This window comes from Perognathus longimembris, chromosome 7, assembly GCF_023159225.1.
Source record: "Perognathus longimembris pacificus isolate PPM17 chromosome 7, ASM2315922v1, whole genome shotgun sequence".
Classification (NCBI taxonomy): domain Eukaryota; kingdom Metazoa; phylum Chordata; class Mammalia; order Rodentia; family Heteromyidae; genus Perognathus; species Perognathus longimembris.
The window spans coordinates 12,844,203-12,861,938 of NC_063167.1; the positions used below are offsets into that span (position 1 = coordinate 12,844,203).

A 17,736-nucleotide genomic window follows, 5' to 3' on the forward strand; every position below is an offset into this window, starting at 1 on the left:
AAGGCCCAGGAGGGTTAGGGCCCCTCCTGAGATCACACAGCAGGGGGCACTAGATCTGGGCAGCCACACGGGGACTAGGAGGGAGGAGCCAAGGCCTCAGAACAGCCACCCCTCCCGCTAGGCTTCTTGGGAGCTGCAGCCGAGGGTGGGCGAGGAGCAGGGTAGCAGCCCAAGCCCAGCCTGCCAGCCTGCACCTTCGGAGGCCTCACGTGGGATGGGGAGGCTCTGGCCTGGCTGTTGGGAGGACCTCAATTTGCACAAACCATAGCAGGAGGCCCAGGCACCAGAGCCGTGCTGCCAGCTCCGGGGCGGGGAGGGGGGGGCAGAAGGGAGGCCCCTGGGGAGGCATGGTGGGTGGGTCTCCTCGCCAGTTCATGGTGGAGAAGGGAGTCAAGGCAGAGGAGGGATGGCGCTCCATGCAGAACCGGCAATATTGGGGGACGTGCAGGCAGGCAGAAGGTGTTTGGGTACCAGATCCTGGCAGGGACTGGGCCAGGGTCCCAGGGGCCATGTCAGGGCTAGGAGCCCCTGGCAAGGGCCACTGGCTCTGGCCCAGGTACCAAGCCCCACAGCGGGTGCTGAGTGAGTACCACCAAGCTGGCGGCACCCCACCCTGCACATGCTTGGGCCTGTCCCAGGGGAAGGGGCCACGTCCCCAATATGGCCTCCATCCTGAGTGAGCAGAGAGCAGCGCGTGCAGGCAGCCTCCAGAGCCGGCACCCCGCGGACGACAACCTCTTCCACGCTTCCTATGCCTATGGCACTGCCCCGGCGTCCGAATCTACTCGCACTTTTCCCGGGAATAAGCAATGACTGGCAAGCAGCACAGGGCAAGGGCAGAGAGAGAGTCAGAGAGAGAGAGAGAGAGAGAGAGAGAGAGAGAGAGAGAGAGAGAGAGAGAGAGGACACAGGGGAGGAGGACAGAAACAAGGAAAAGGGAAGCCAGGTGGGGAGGGAGACATGGGGACAGGAGACAGGAGGACATGGACAGGAGATTTGACATGGGGTGCAGGGAAAAACCAAGGGACAGAGACAGAGACAGCGGGGCACAGATGGGCCGAGGAGTGGGGGTCAGAAACAGGAGGGAAGGAAGGGGAGGGGAGAAGGGAAAGCAAAGGGAAGGAGTGGAAAGCAGGGAGGAGGGGTACGAGCAGACAAATGCAGGAGGAGGAAGAAGAGCAAGGGCAAAGAAGGCAGGTCACAGAGGGAGAGCGAGGGAAAGGAGAGAAAACAGAGAGAATACAGAAAAAGAAGGCAACATGAAGAAAGGGAGAGTTGTGCAAAAACAAAAACAGAAATGGCTCTGGTTACTGCCATGGTGGGTGCTGCTGGCCTGGCCTGACCCTGGGGCCCCTCCATAGCCACCCACAGGAGGCTGGGACACTCCGTGGGAAGGAAGGGAGCGGCTGAGAATCTGGGTTGGGGGAAGGTTGAACCAGCTTCTCATATAACAATGGGATTGGGGACCCACCGCTGGGCATCAGAGGCCTCACCTGACTCCCCTGGCCAGACCAGACCACACTACAGGTGTGCGGGAGGGGGGGTGCTTCCTGACACGTGACACAGCCTCACAGCACCGAGCACAGGGTGTTGCATGCAGTAGACAATCAATAAGAGAAGGGTGGGTGGATAGATGGATGGATGGATGGATGGATGGATGGATGGATGATGGATGGAGAAATGAGTGGAGGTTGAAGGGTAAATGAATAGGTGGAAGAATGGATGGTTGTATGGACTGGTATATAGATAGGTGATGGATGGATCGGTGGATGGGTGAATGGGTAGAAAAGCGGATGAAAGGATGGAGTGAGTGAGTGGATGGATGAAAGCTGTAGGACAAGGGGGACAATGGATGGATGGGTGAATGCACTGATGAATGGATAGATGGATGGATGGATGGATGGGTGGGTGGAGGGATGTACAGATGGACGGGCAAATGTATGTATAAGTGTATATATAAGTGGGATAATGGATGGGTGTGGTGAATGGATGGAGGGATAAGTGGAAGAATGGAAGGTTGGATGAACAGTGAATGAACATGTGGATAAGTGGATAGATGGGCAGATGGGAGGGAGAGGGAGAATGAATGGGGAGCAGAGCAGTAGGTGCAGTGTCTGGGGCAGCCACTAGGTGGTGCAAACCAGCTGGCCCAGGATACAGGCCCGTTTGTCCTGTCAGCCCAGCACTCTGAGTGTTCCTGGCAGACTCCCACAGGGCCTGGCAGACAGTCAGTGCTCACACGGGGGGGCGGGGGGCTCAGTCAGGAGAAGCCCACACAGAAGCCAGGATCCTGACACATGATACACAGCCACAACCATAGACGGCCTGACTGCTGCGGACACATAGCAGGAGGTGCCATAGAGAAAATGCCCACATCGCAGCGTGCTTCCTTACACACACAGGTGTTCATTGATATCCAGGGCTTAGCACACATCTTGTGCTCATACAGAAGCCTAGGTCCAGACACACAGTAGGTGCTCACACAGCAGCCCAGGGTTGGCCACACAGTAGGTGCTCACAGAGTCCATACCCACACAGCAGTCCATTTCCTGACACACAGCAGGTGCTCACACAGCAGCCCAGGGCCGGGCACACAGGTGCTCAGAGTGCATGTCCACACACAGTGGGTACTTCCAGAGACCCCGGGTTGGACAGAAGATGCCCACACAGCAGCCCAGTTCCCAGCACACAATGAACAGTAAAGAAGGAATAGAAGACGCAGAGGCTACAGAACATCACAGCAAATTAGTAAAGGGCCAGGAGGAGGACAGGACCAAGAGGCTACCCCCCGGTGTCTTAGCTGGGACACTTGATCCATAGTGGAGAGCAGTGGCTAGCCAAAGTCCAGAGCCCGGGATGGGCTCATGGACAGCAGGGCAACGGAGGGAGGTGGAGTCAGACCTCAAGTGCCCAGGGGAGGGGGAGGGGGCACTCACTATTCCAGCTGCCTTGGCGAGGTCAGGGTTGTTGGGCGTGAAGCTCCCGCTGTGGCTGGTGGACACTGTGCTGGGCTTCTTGTTGCTCAGGCCCATGGCATCCATAGACTGACTGCGGCTCCGGATGACCCTCTGCGCAGGTGAGCAAAAGGTAGAGGACACCCAGATGCCTAGGGCGCACGTCCAGAAGCCCAGACACCTGGACATCCGGTCCCTTCCCTACCAGTACTGCTCACAGGGGTGGCCCTGGGGAGGCCCAAGCCCTGGCAGGGACTCAGTTTCCCTTTGTGCCACAGAAGAGGCAGGCAGGTTCACACAGGGTGGTGGACAAGCCCCTTCATCTCTCTAGCTACACAGGACCTGCGTGCGGGCAGAGTCGTGATGGTGGAGACTGGTGGAAGATTCTGAGTCACGACCGAGTGAGCCCAGAAGCTCCCACACACACCTCAGTTTCTTTCCTTCTGGAATCTTCCAAAGCCCCCTTTCCTTTGCTTCCTCTTCTGCTTCCCCCTCCTCTCTTGTTGGTCTTCCTTTACCCTTTCCAGACCATTCTATACTGAATGCTATAAGCCCAGTACTTAATATCCACTGCCACTCAGTCCTTCTTATGCCCGCCTTACACATAAGAAACTGAGGCAGGGGCGGGCCTGGAACCCATATGAAAAACTGTATGCCCCTAGTGGTAGCCTCTGCTGCCTCTGGGACGTGCTTTGCTCTAATCTAGGTCCAGTAAGGCATGTAGCAACTGTAAGGCCACTGCAGCCTCCTCACACAAAACACCGCAAATGGGTGCTCCCCTTCTCTGCTGGACTGAGGCAGGCCTGGCCAGGCTGCTTCTCGGCGTCCCTTCCTGGCAGCGGTGCTAGTCCCCTTGTGCAAACCCATAGCTCCTGCTCTGGGGTTTCCCTGGGTAAAGCCAACCCCTGGATGGGCATCTGGGGATGGGCGGTTCTCGTCCTGTGCCGGCTCCGGGGGCCCCGCAGCTGAGCTCAGGCTCTCCGGAGGAGGAAAGGGAACTGACTCCCCTCCTCTGCCTTTTGTTCCTGAACTCACCACTGTACTCACCCAGTTGCTTTGTAACAACTCAACAACGACCGTATGGTTGGTGGTTGTGACCTCAAGTCCATGCTTACCACATGGAGAACCTGAGGCTCAGAGGACATTCACACTGGGAAGTGGCAGAGCTGGGGTGTGAACCCAGGGAGGATGGCTAAGCCGGGGAGACCACTGGCCAGCTTGTTCTATGATGGTTCCTCAGTCCACACACTTTCTAGAACCTGGTTCTTTCCCTCAGTCCAGACAGAGGCCGCTTGCTCTCTCCCATGCCTGCCAACTTGACAGCCACAGCCCACGGTACCACAGGTGTCCAGGCGGACTTGTCCCCGCGCCTGGGTCTCACCTCTGGCCTTCAAGCCAGAGCCCCACATTATATGCTTCTCCCAGCCTTAAATAGCCCAAGGGACAGCCCACACCCCCAATTCTAGGTACATCCTAAACATGAAGCCTACCCAGCCACACCCCCAACAGTTATCCTACCCCTAGCGGAACCTCCAGAGCCCAAGATGGGTTCATGCACAGCAGCCTCCACCACTGACCCTGAGGCCCTGCCCACCCCTTGTCCATCACCCCGAGTTCAGGCTCCCCTGAGTGCAGGCAGACCCCAGCCTCTCACCTTGAAAGACTCAAAAAAGCCTCCTCCGCCTCCACCATTCTCCATCTTGTCCTCGTCGCCGCCCAAGCCCATCATGGACTGGCTGTGGATGTGGAGCTCCTCGTAGAGTGTCTCCAGGAGGGCCACACGTGTCCGTTCCTGGGGGCCAGGCAGGGAAGGAGGGACCGGCGGGGGTGAGCTCCAGCTCCGCACCCTGCAGTTCTTTGTCTACCTTCATCCACAGTGTATGCTGATAGTAATCTCACCCATCCTTCTCCCTTCCTTTCTCCCCAGTGTTACAATCAAGTTTCAGAGACAGACAACAAGAGAAAAAGAAGAGGGAGAGAGGGAGAGAGGGAAAGAGGGAGGGAGGGAGGGAGGGAGGGAGGGAGGGAGGGAGGGAGGGAGGGAGGGAGGGAGGGAGGGAGGGAGGGAGCACACTAGCACAAACGCTAGGGGGAACCGGCCCTATCCTCACCTCCAGTTTGGCAAACTTCTCGGCTTTGTAGCAAGCATACTCAGCATTGATCAGCTTTGTCAGCAAAAATTCCTGGAACTCAGGCCCCTGGGAGCCCCCAGTGTGGAGATGAGAAGAGGCATCAGGTGAGCACAGATGCCAGAATACAAGCCTCCCCCGAACCCCGCCCTGGTCCTGCTCAGCCCTTTCACTCCCAAAGGGCATGGCCTCAGGTTCAGCTCCCCAGCCTTGGCCCTGGCCCTGGCCCTGGTCCTGACCCCTGCTAGAGGCCCTGTGCCCATTATGGCTGCCCACCCCCTTGGGAGAGCACGACCTGCAAGTGTTAGGGTCTGGGTTATCATCTCCTACTGCGGAGTATGGGCCAGTGGCTCCTGCCATGAGTTGGGCTGAAGCCAAAGCTCTGTGTGTGTGTGTGTGTGTGTGTGTGTGTGTGCGTGCGTGCACATGCACACGCACACGCATGTGCCCATATCACTTCTGAAAGGTGACAGAGACACATGCCCCTCTCCAAACGTTTTAGAGGAAAATCAACTAATAGCAAAAAGAGAGAAGCGTGTCTAATGGGCTATGAAAAATATAAAGCAGTTGTGTAGCTTATTCCATAACTTCCTTTAAAAGAAAAAGTCACCCCCTTATTCAAAATGCAGAGAAGAGCCAGCCTAGCTAGCTGTGAGGGGAGCCCAGCTGTCCTGCCCAGGGTGGGCTTCAGGATCATGACAGAAACTCCCTCAGCCCCTTCCCATTTAGTCCTGTTCTGCCCTTGGGGGGGGTGGGGGGCTGGCCCTTACCTTTCTGAACACAGCAGGGTCTGGGAGGGGTGGCCCAAAAAAGGGCACGTCATCTCTCGCTGTGACGGAAACCTGGAAGGGAGGGCAGTTGTCCTCATGGGGTCTGGAGAGTCCCTTATCCCCCACCGGATGGTCCTTCCTGGGTGGGAGAAGCTACATGATTCCTGGGGTGACCTCCAGGGGGTGGGGGAACCAATGCTCTTTACTAGTTTCCTCTCCCGCAGGGACAAGGAAGGCAGAGGAGGCTAAAGGAGAAAGTGGTACCCAGTGCTGAGGCATGGAGTGTGTGTGTGTGTGTGTGTGTGTGTGTGTGTGTGTGTGTGTGTGTAGGCTCTGGCCCGGGAATCACCCACCTTGTAGAGGGGGCCATCCGGGCCACCCCCCTCAGCCTGCACCACCACGTAGGCGTGCAGGAAGTTGGATGCTATCATGTCGGGCACAAAGGGCGTGTTCTCGTCCTGGAAGACCACGGCCACGATATCGTTCCCGATGTGTCGCTTCCGCTGCAACTGAGCACAGGGCCGCAGCCCTCACAGCCTGCCCACGCCGCGTGGGGGTGCCCAGAGGGCGCGGGAAGGCTTGCACCAGGTAACGAAAGCACATCTAAGGGTTTTCTTCCCTCCCTCCAAAAAAGTCAAAGTTTGTCTGAAAACAATTTCTGTTTCCTTGGAAACTATGACAAATGAGGACAAACAATAAAAAAAGCAAAAAACTGAGGCCAAGAAGAAAGTGATTTGCAAGAGCCTATGTATAAAAAGCTCAAGAGACTGGAGCCATGTCTCCTGGTTTTACAGGCCTTGTAGCTCAGCCCTCTATGTAAATACTGCACACGTGATCAATGCAAGCCCTCACAAGAAAAGCCACTACAAATAAAGGAAGGCATATTTCCATTTTTTCTCCCACTACCCTCTAAGCACCCTGGGCTGGGGAGTGGGTAAGGCAGAAAGCTCAGGACAAGGTGAGCAGAGGTGGAGGTCAGTTCTGGAAACGCGTCCTGCCCCTCCCATTCTTTCTGCATGGGTTATCTCATCTCCCTCTCCCAGTTCCTACAATCACTGTCTCCAAAGCGCTTCCTGCCTCCCACCTCTGCCAAGCCTAAGTGTCTCTCTGTGACCCTTGCTCTCCACAAAAATGCTCCCTCCCCCCCCCCCGACTCTGGCGAAGTGCCAGGTCCTAGCCTTGCCTCTTTCCTATGTACCCTCCTTTCTACTCACCTGCGAGGCAGGCGCCCTTATCACCCCCTTTTAGATGTGGAGGTTGAAGCTTTCCAGCCCATCTCCCCTCCCCAACTAGAGCCCACAACTAGGAACTGGCCAATTTCCATGTCTGTGTCTCAGGGCCCAGCACTGGGTCGGAGAAATGGGCATGGAGCAGATAGGTGGAGGGGGGCTCAGGTAGGCTAGTGGGAAGCAGGTGGGTGCCCAAGCTACCTGCTGGGCGTCCCCTTCTGTGTAGGGCAGCTTGGTAGACACATGAAACATGATCTCCTTGTTGCGGAAGTTGCAGTACACAGATTCGGTCCCCGTCTGCCCGTGGGTCACATCCAGGCCTCCTCGGAACCTGCCCCAGGTCACCCCCCAGCCATGGCTCAGTCTCTAGTCCCAGCCAGGCCTCCATGGGGCCGGGCCAGGCGCTCCCTCCCTGCCCAGGGGCACAGGACAGCTCTGCAAGGCACACTCCTAAAACTCACCCCTTGAAGTCCTGCAGCTTAACCTTCTGGCCCAGAAACTCCAGGAACTCCACAAAGGCAGGGCTTTCCTCATTGGTGCTGAAGAGTTCTTCCTCAGAGGTCTAGGGACCGCACAGCGGCCAAGGTCATGGGCCTGGGGATCCTGAGAAACCTCCCCGGTCCCCCTAAATCCCAGAGGGGCCCTGGGCAGCCCCTGGCCCCTGGGCAGCCGGTCCTGGCAGGGAGGGAGTAGGGCTGAGGGGGCGCACCTGCCCAAGCTTCTGGTAAATGACTCCGAACTTGAAGTTATTGCTGATGACGTGCTCGTCAAAGGTGACGATGAGCCGGGAGGCCTGTGGAGAGCACAGCCGTTCACCTCAGTGTACCCACGTGTCCAGCACTGTGCCAGGCAAGCCGTGGGGAGACCGTCTGCTCTCCCCCTGAACCTGGATTTCAGAGAGCTCCAGCAGTTTGCCTTGGGTCAGCTGGGGGCCTTGAATAGATGGCTCTGCCTTGATTTGGACCTCAGTTTCCCCTTCATCACCCAGAGGTGGGGTCTGACTTCTGAGGCCTCTTCCTTCAGAACACACCGTTTCTAGATCACACCACCACTCATCCTCATCTAACCCCACCAGGCCCACGGGGGTTCACCTTCCGCGGCCTGCCTTCTCCAGAGCCTCCCCCTCAAGTTAGCAAAATGGAAGCCTGGTCCCTGCACCCACACTGCTGCGTTGCCTGGGACCAGTAGGCAGAATTGGGCTGCAAGGGCAGCAGCATTTTTGGGGTGTCTGTGTTACTCTCTCTTCCCAGACTCCTCTGGGGGTGACATCAAGGCCAGTGGGAAAGAGACCCATTCCTGGTTCCTTTTTTGCAAAGTGTTTACCCTGGAGAGCTATCATAGGATCGAATAAGAGGACTTGGGGAAAATACCTAGCACACAGCAAGTGTCCAATAAATGCAGTCTTCCCCCAACACATCAGGAGCAGAGTCCAGATGAGGCCATACCTTAGGGTAGAGCACGGGGTAGAACCGGTCCACATTGACGTCTTCGCACACCAGCTGCAGGAGGAGACAGGGGAGGAGAGTGTGGTGGGAGGACCACATAGGAGAAGGGCTTCTGGCCTCAGTAGCCAGGCCTGGGAAGAGGCAGGGACCATGCTGGAAACAGTGAGAGCTGAAGCAGGCCTTGGGGCTCACTGTTGCTTAGAATGGGGCTCAGAGAGCCGGGTTCCTGGGATCTGAGTGTGCTATAAAACATGCCAAAAGCACACAGGCAAGAGAGGTGTCTGGGTAACAGCAGCATGTTGGACACACCACAAAGGAAGGGGACAAATGAGAGGCAGGGCCCCAAAGGGGCAGTCAGCCCTGGCCCCCCGGGTCTCACCTTTGCCATCTGGACCACATTGGGAAACTCGGTGAGGCAGGAGATGGGGATGACATCGTGGTACGTCCGGCACTTGGTCCTGAGAGGAGAAAGTCCTACAGTGAAGGGCTGGGCACGGACGCCAGGCCTGGCTGGGATGCTGACTTGCTGTGTGATGTCAGGCAAGCCCCTGCTCCTCACTGGGGCCTCCATGATGACAGTGGGTAAAATGAGGCAGCCCCCCCCCCCCAAGCCCTCCGGTCCATCTCACCGTCTCTCATCTCACGGCTCTTACCTGAGAAGCAGCCGCAGGTGCTCTTGATCCCCAATGACATCATACTTGAGTGAGAAAACCAGATGGCCCAGGGCAGTGTCCAGTGAGTAGTAATTGAAATGCTCCTTTGGTGGGAGAGGGTGGGGAGGTAAAGTCAGCCCAGGAGCTCCTGGAGATCAGAGAGCCCACCCTCCCCCATGAGCTCTCTCACCAAGTGGCAGTGTCATGGGAACGAGCAAGCTTGCATCAGATAGAGTTGCCACTTGCCTGCTGGGCAGCCTGAGAAAGTCCCTTACCCTCTCTGTGCCTCACTGTCCCAATCTATAACATGGGAGCAAGGGCCAGGTGCGGGAGGCTCACACCTGTGACCTTAGCTACTCGGGAGGCCGAGATCTGAGGATCAAGGTTTGAAGCCAGCCCAGGTTGGAGAGTCTGTGAGACTCTTATCTTCAATGAACAACCAAAAAGCTAGAGGTGGAGCGTGGCTCAAATGGTAGAGTGCTAGCCTTGAGTCCAAAACTAAAAGGCAACTCCCAGGCCCTGAGTTCAATCCCTAGTATCAACACCAATAAACAAATAAATAGAAAAGGAGCAAGGCCACCCACCTTGACAGTGGTAGAGACTGAAAGAAGTAAAGTGCCTGGCACATACTCAAGGCAGGGATGGGAGACGCGAGGAGGGAAGAGGAGGGGAGAGGAGAGGGGAGATTTGCCAAACAGAGTGCAAGGCCCTAAAATCCCAGCACTAAAAGGAAAAAAAAAAAAAGCCAACCAGCTGATTGCTCAACCATGGCAACATGGCCCCTGAATCTAGGGCCAGTGAGAAGCAGGAAGTGAAGCAGCTCATGCCAACACCGGGTGGCTGGCAGGGAGGGGGGGCTGGCAGGAAGGGTCCCCACCCTCCTGCCTCACCAGGATCTGAGCGGGGAGGGGAGGGGGAGGGGGCAGGGCTGGAAAGACACCCGAGAGAGCAGTTGCTGCAAGAATGGCACCTCCAGATGAGCACCCAGAGCTGGCACCTCTATGTGGGGAAGTCCCCAAACCAGGGCCACCCCCACCTGACCTGGGAATGGAGCTGGCTCCCCAGCCACACCCACTCCAGAACAGAAATCCTGTTTCTGCAGGAACACCTGTGCTCCAAGGCCAGGCAGAGAAAGTGGCAGGGCCAGGGGGTGGGCAGGGAGGACTGTGTTCTACAGGTCAAGGGCACTCAGTGAGCTAGGGCAGAGCCCCTGCCAAACCTGGACAGAGTGGCAGAAAACCTCAAATGCTTGGCAAAGAAGTCCCTCCCGCTCCCAAACCCAGAGGAAACCAAGGGACACAGTGGAAGATGATTGAGGGTCCCAGGAAGCTCACGTGCAAAGTTCCCCTCGCCTCCTCCCTCTGCCAGCACAAGGCCCAGTGCCTACACACCTGGCTGCCTCCCAGCTGCCAGAAGTGGCCCTGCTCGCTCACCTCCACGACCCCCCTAGCCTGCATCCTCCTCTACCTGCCACTGCCACTCCTCCAGCAAACCACCCAAAGGGCCAACAATGAGCCAGGCCAAGACCGTCCCCAGAATCCCACCACCTGCCAGACCCAGCTGAGAGCTCTGGGCAGCAGACACCTGGGATGCAGGTGTCCCGCTCCCAGGGGCCTGCAGAGAAGCTGGAACCCACATGTACTCTCCGGGCCTGTCCTCAGGGGATGGCTCCATTGACAGATCCTCCCCACCCACCCACCCACCCAGCACCGGGTTTCTAGTTAAGCCAGGATCAGACTGAGGCGAGGGAGCCACTTCACACACACACACACACACACACACACACACACACACACACACACACACACACACGCACACACACGGCTGGCCAACAGGACTGGTGGTTCAACTCTAGGCTAGGTAACTCTGTGACCATCACCAAGTAACTTCACTCTGAATTTCAGTTTCCTCTACTATAAAAACAGAACAATCTTAGCAGGTGCTGTGTTTCATACTTGCAATCCTAGGCACTCAGAGGGTTGAGATGGGGAGGATTAAGGTTTGAGGCCAGCCTGGGGAAAATGTTTCGAAGACCCCATCTCAACTAATAAAAAGCTGGGCACAGTGGTTCATGCCTATCATTATATCTACTGGGGAAACATAAATAAGAGGACAGCCATCCATGCTGGCTCAAGGAAAAAGCAAGACTATTCCAAAAAGGGCTAGGGGGTGATAGTGTCCAAAAACAAATGTACGCTTGGGCTGGGAATGTGGCTTGGCAGTAGAGTGCTTGCCTGGCATGCACGAAGCCCTGGGTTTGATTCCTCAGCACCACATAAACAGGAAAAGCCAGAAGTGGTGCTGTAGCTCAGGTGGCAGAGTGCTAGCCTTGAGCAAAAAGAAGCCAGGGACAGTGCTCAGGCCCGGAGTCCAAGCCCCAGGACTGGCAAAAAGGAAAAGAAAAGAAATGGGACTCTTTACTTGACTTACATAACTGTAACCCCTTTGTACATCACTTTCATAATAATAACAACAATAATAAATTTGAAAAGGGGCTGGAGGCTTGGCTCAATTAGTAGAGTACCTGCCTAACAAGCATGAGACCCTGAGCTCAAACCCCAGTGTAACAAATACACACAGGCATACACACACACACACACACACACACACACACACACACACACCCCAAGATAGTTTTGATCTCACAGAAGGTTTACACACACATAACAACATAACAACAGCTACCATTACTTGTGTGTTTACTGTGTTTGGGGCATGTGTCTGTATGTTTTTGCATCTATAATTTTACTTCCAGATGAGGAGGCGGGCTCAAGAAGGTAAAATTACTTGCCTAGGAAAAGCTAAGATCTGTACCCAGGCCTTGAGGCTTGGAGCCCCTGGTGCATTTCCCAGTTTGGGTGGGAGACAGACACAGAGACAGCACCCACAGGGCACCTTACATAGACAGCTCCACACAGCTCCTCCCCTCGGGTTTTCTCAGCCTCACCCAATAACTCTTGAACACCCTGGGGCAACACTCTGCCAAGCAGTTAAGGCGGGGCCTCTGCCCTGGGGCTGTGGTGGCATCAGTCTAAGTCAAGCCACCCCACTGCCTGCTCCAGTGACCTCCCACCCCCTCCCAAGCCGGGCTGGTTCTTCTCGGCTTGTTGCCATGTACCTGGTGCCTAGAACAGGGCCAGGTACACAGCTGGTGCTCATTATGTGCTCACCCCCACAAGCACTTACTTTGCTGCAGATGTCATTTAAATGGCCTAACAGGAATTGTCTCACTAAAGCCTCAGGCAGCTTCATGATAGAGTCATCACCACCATCTCTACAGATGGGGAAAATGAGGCAGCCTGCCTGGTGCCCGAGGGAGCAGGTGGCCACAACAGGGATTCACGCCTTACTAATATCTGCTGTTAACCATCGTCACCCTACTGCCTTCTGTGATAAATAGAGTGAGTGAGTCCACATGCATGCTCCCCGAAACTCGGGCCCCAAACTCAGGCCCCAGACTAAGGGTTCTGCTCCTTCCTGGGCCCAGTGTCCAGGCTGGACTATGGCCCACCCCAGCTGGCCCCCAACCCCCGATGGGCACGCACCTTGCCGAGAAAGTGCTTCCGGTAGATGCGGGCTGTGGGGTTGCACTCCAGCTTCACCTTGGTGGTGGGCGACTGCAGCGGCTCTGTCTCGGGGATGCTGGTGATCTCATGGTTGGTGCCCTCAATCCAGTAGCCCCCAAACTGGGGCAGCAGGATGAGGGGGAAGGGCCCTTCGCGCCCCAGAACCTGAAAGGAGACTCAACTGAGAGCCACCCCATGCTCTACTTTGAGCCCCAGGGGCAGCCTCCCAACTCTGACCCAGAGCCATTTCTGCTATGTCTAAGAGGCACCCAGAGCTGGGTGGGCCCAGAGTTCACATCCATTCCCTCTGGGGAACCTGCTCCTTCTGGGATCGAGGCAGTGCCAAGCCCCATGTTCCAGGAACAAAGGGTGGGCAAGAGGGCAGGTGGGTGAGTGAGAAGCTGTGGCCTTGGTAGGAGACCCGCAGGCCCAAGGGTTCTGGTCTCTGATTTGAAGGCCCAGGCCTGGTCTTCAGCCTATCAACAGAGCCCCATGTCAGGCTCTAGGAGGGAGGAGGTGCTGGGTGTCCAGATGTCCTGCAGAAGGGCCTCCTGGGGCCCACAGTAAGGGAGGGCATGGGGGTCCGCCAGGTACCTCGTGGACGCTCGGGTAAGGAATGTAGTCCTCCTCCGTCTGCAAGACACAAGCGGGGAAGGGGTCCAGCTGGATGGATACAATCCATCCAGCCAGTGCCCCAAATGGAATGGAGGTCACCTGTGCCCTCAACCCCCTCTCACAGATGGGGCAGTGCCTGGCCTTGGGGTGACCCCAGAAGGCTGGAGTGAGACAGCAAAGCTCACTGAGCTCACTATCTCCAGCTTTCTGTCTGAGGAAGGGAGGCTCACACCAAGGAAATCTCCAGATGGCCTGGTAAGTGGGCAGCAACAGGCTGTTACCTCACCTCTGGGGCTGCGATGCAGCTGTGTCTCTAACCCTAACCCTCTCCAGGTAGCCCACTGCAGCTGGTCGGAGGGTCACACTGAGAACCCTAGTCCAAAACAACACATAGATCCACAAACCTCATGTGCCCTGCCTCCAACCCCCACCCCAGCTCCAGCACCCATCTTCCAGGGTCCTGGGGTCCTGACTCACCAGGAACCACAGCCTTTCAGGGAGCTCTTGTATCCCCATGGAAAGGAGCTTGCTGGAGCAGAAGCTCAGACACTACTGGGTGTGACACAAGGTTCTGGGTGGGAGTGTACATGCAGCTGCCTTTTTCTGGATAAGGGCTTCCGCTTTGGATGGGGCAGCCAGGAGGGGCAGGAGGGCAGGAGAAACAGGCCTGCAAGCCCCAGGCCTGTGGCAAATGAGCTCCTAGGACCCAGGGCCCGGGTACCCTGCTCACCCAGAGCTGGTGCCTGGAATACTGGGACTCCTTCACCCTTGGGCTGCTGTGGCCATACTTCACAGACCCCACCCACAGCAGAGGGCCTGTGGCTTACCGCCCCACCCCCAACAAGGGGTCTGGGGCCCGCCTACCTTGAGGGGTGGTGGGAATGAGCATCGCTGTTCATCCATCCTGCTTCCCTGCAAGAGAAGATGACATCCGTAGACTATGCCATGCCCCCTGCCAGAAGTCCACCCTGCAACCCCGCAGGAGGCTGGCCCTGTCGGTGTAGAAGTAGACACCTGGGGGGCACCCATGGGTGTGGGGGTACACCCAAGCAGGGTGTTGGCCAGCTGGCTCCTCCGGCCTCTCTGGATGGCTGGTGATAGCCACATAAGCAAGGAGGGGCTGGACCTGTGGGGGGATGCTGCTGGGAGAGGGGGTAGGGGTGCATGCGCAGGCCCCATGTGAGCGTGGGGAGAGGTATGCACATCAACGCAGATAATGCAGAGGGGGAGGAGGACAAGAGGCAGTGCTGAGAGAGACAGAGAGATGGGAGGGGGGCACAGATAAGCAGAGGGGGAGAGGCAGAGAGGCAGGCTGAGAGAGGCAGAGAGAGGGGAAGGGAGGGAGATGGTGGGCTGTGGAGGGTGAGCTGACATCAGAGAAAGCTCCTGAGGTTTCTTCAAGATTCCCCCCATCCCTCCCGACACACAGCCCTGCAACATAGCAGGCGGGGCACCGCCCAACCGCCTGCAGCATAACCTCTGGCCTAAAGGCCCTGGCATCTATCTGTTCCCACCTCCACTCTATGTGGGGGTCCTATGGAGCTGGTGATGCCTCTTTGGGGAGGGGGGGAACCAGGTGAGGTAAAGAGCTGACCCAAGCCCTGCTGGGGGCTTACAGCAGGGCTGAGAGCTGGGCCTATGTGAGTCCCCGGTCAGGGAGGAGGCAGCCTTCCCACAGTGTATCTGAGGCTGCTGGCCTGTGCTGAGAGGTACAGGGCTGGGGATAGTGCCAGAGCCCCAGTGCCTAGCCCGCCAGCTCCCAGCATGGGCTCCCTTGCCATCCTCACCTGCATCTTCTCAATCATCTCAAACAGATCTGTGTTCTGCAACAGAGGTAAGAGGGCCAGGTCAGTCCCCAGAGAGTCCAGCTGATCCTCACCCCCACCCCAGCCCTGCTGGGTCCCCTCAACTCCAACCAGCCAGCAAGGCGCAAGGCAGCAAGAGGGAGATGAAGTGGGGAGGGGGATTGCAGAGGGTCATGTGTGCAGAGACCCAGTGCTGGGAGCCCAGGGCCCCAGGTCCTGAGTCCCGGGCACATGGCCATTCAGTCAGTCAGCTTCCCTCAGGGAAGATGCTGTTGTCCTGGGGTACAGCCAGACCTCTCCCATGCCCAAAGATGGCGGTGCCAGGATTGGCACATGGAGCTAAGAGCCCCAAGTCCCAGCTTCCGAGATGAAGCCAGCCAGGATCCCAAGGAGGGTTTGCAGTAACTTCTCCTGGATGAGGCCACAGGTGTCAGCCCCCTCCCCACAGCGGTGTGAGTGGGGCTCTTTGGGGACAGAATGCTGGGTTACCTATTGAACCTACACCTGCTTGTGACCCCACATGCATCCCTCTGTCCCAAGGCTGGCCAGGGCACCCGCGGAGTTAATCTGCATCTGCCAGCTGCTAAGCAGCAGGGCCCCCTCCAGCGCCGGCTCCCTAGAAGCCTTCCTGGAAGCTGGCATCCCTGCCTGCTGGGAGCTGGCAGGCTGGAGACCAGGTCTGGAAGGCCCGCAGAGTGGGGATTGAGTCCTCCCCAGCCTTTCCAGGGTTGGGAGGCAGGTCACCATGGGAGCCCACACATGGGCTATGAGGTGGAGCATCAGGAAACACATGTGTGCATACACACAGGTCTCCCTCCTGCTCACAGACAAGGCCTGCACACCAGTATTTAAACGGTCTCACTGCACCAGACATCTGTGTACCATGAAACACACACACTGGGCACAGTGATTCTTACAGTTATACGCCACACAAATATACTTGTTGTTTCTGGAGTTCCACAACACCCCCTCATATACACACACAGGTCCATGTACCTGATAGACTCACGAACACAAACCCCCACCTGTGTAGGCCCACAGCCCAGTAATAGCACAAGACCACGCTTCTGAGACCAGGAGATGCACACGCGCGCGCACGCGCGCACGCACAGACACACACACACACAGAGGCTCAAGGAAAAAGAGGGAGCCTATGCGCCACTGCAAGCTCCTTCCCCAGGAAGGAGTCTCACATGCCAATCACACCAGACAGACACCATCCCACCACCAAGAGTTCTGACTGAGGAAAGGAAGAGGCACTGCAACTGCAGGAGTGGTCCATCCTGGGAAGGGACTCACATCTACTTGAGTGTGTGCTCTGGGAGTGTGAGCTCTGGGAAAGGTCATGAAACACAGACCATGTGCACACACTGTCCTCAGAACAAGACCCAACTTGTGAAGCCCACCTCAGGAGCCCCAGGAGCCCCTGACCCTTGGTCTCGGATGGCCACACCCAGTACCTCTGAGTTTGAAAGACACCATCCCACGAACAGATAGATACCACAGAGACACGCCTGTAATCCAGGAGACAAACACACCTGTCAACCTGACAGGGGAACAGCGACACTGCCATCTGTTCTGTTCAGGTCAGCCAGGCAGCCTCCGACCTGCTCAAGGTGGCCAAACAACCAGGCACAAGAGAACATGACACCTTGCTGCTCCGGGAATCACAGCCACATAAACACTGACACATGGGACCGTCACCCAGAGTGCACACACCGCACCGGGTCACACCCACAGCTCCAGCCTTGCCTTCAGCAGCAGACGCCCTGACACACATGGTCAGGGAAGGCTCGGTGGTGTGGCTCCACGGGGGTCCCCATCCGAGGGTGCCACCACAAAGTTACACCGTGGCATTCGGGGCCCCTATCCGGGCAAGAGAGGGCAGAATGTGGTCCCAAGAACACACACACACCACACGCGCGTGCACACACTCACGCACGAGACACCGCAGCCCAGGGTCACAGTGTCACCGCATAGGTTCCCGGGCACACTGCAGGAGCCCAGGACGTGCCCAGCGGCCGCCCCGAAGCCAGCACAACCCCCGTGGAGAAGCCTCCAACACCCGCCCCGACTCGGGCACAGTCCGCGGGGCTCCGGGGGAGTCGGGCTGACCCGGCCCCGGGTCTCCCCCTCGGCCAGGCCGCCCCTACCGGGGTCCTCACCTGCCAGGCGGCCCGGGCAGGCAGCGAGCCCCTCCGCGGACGGCCGAGGGGCGCCGGGGGCCGCGGCTGCGCCATCCCGAGTCCGCTTCGGCCTCGGCCCCCGCCCCAACTGCGCTCCAGCCGCTCCGGCCCGCGCGCGCCCCCCGGCCCGGGCCCCCCGCAGCCCGAGCTCCAGGCTCCGGCTCCCGCGGCGGCGGCGCGGCTGCGCTGGGCTCCCGGGGCGGCCGGGCCGGAGGGGCGGGGCGCCAGGTACGGGCGGCGCGGGGCGGGGCTGCGGCGGCGGGGGCGGGGCGGGGACGCGGAGGCCCCGCCCCCGGAGCGGCCCGGGACACTGCGCCTGCGCACAGGAAGCTCCGGGCCTGTCCGTGGCTCCAGGAACCCCTCCTCTCCTCTCTTTTCCAGACT

The 17,736-nt window shown here is 57.9% G+C and overlaps 1 protein-coding gene across 10 annotated transcripts in view; it reads right to left on the reverse strand.

The window, feature by feature from the left end:
- Positions 1–17,736, reverse strand: part of LOC125354684 (RAP1 GTPase activating protein) — a 61,368-nt gene that overhangs the window by 5,021 nt on the left and 38,611 nt on the right. For 5 of the 10 annotated variants that reach the window (XM_048350440.1, XM_048350441.1, XM_048350433.1 and 2 more), the window contains 16 exons: positions 15,149–15,184; positions 14,226–14,273; positions 13,341–13,379; positions 12,726–12,911; positions 9,181–9,284; positions 8,907–8,985; positions 8,528–8,581; positions 7,792–7,875; positions 7,544–7,644; positions 7,284–7,413; positions 6,207–6,362; positions 5,854–5,925; positions 5,066–5,152; positions 4,609–4,746; positions 2,937–3,068; positions 736–813 (listed from right to left, as the gene is read on the reverse strand). In XM_048350440.1, the coding sequence (XP_048206397.1) occupies positions 736–813; positions 2,937–3,068; positions 4,609–4,746; positions 5,066–5,152; positions 5,854–5,925; positions 6,207–6,362; positions 7,284–7,413; positions 7,544–7,644; positions 7,792–7,875; positions 8,528–8,581; positions 8,907–8,985; positions 9,181–9,284; positions 12,726–12,911; positions 13,341–13,379; positions 14,226–14,273; positions 15,149–15,166 (1,506 nt within the window). In that variant the 5' untranslated portion in view covers positions 15,167–15,184. Of the gene's footprint in view, positions 1–735; positions 814–2,936; positions 3,069–4,608; positions 4,747–5,065; positions 5,153–5,853; positions 5,926–6,206; positions 6,363–7,283; positions 7,414–7,543; positions 7,645–7,791; positions 7,876–8,527; positions 8,582–8,906; positions 8,986–9,180; positions 9,285–12,725; positions 12,912–13,340; positions 13,380–14,225; positions 14,274–15,148; positions 15,185–16,704; positions 16,724–17,331; positions 17,466–17,736 lie in introns of those variants that run through there. The other 5 variants (XM_048350434.1, XM_048350439.1, XM_048350435.1 and 2 more) reach the window with 4 other exon arrangements.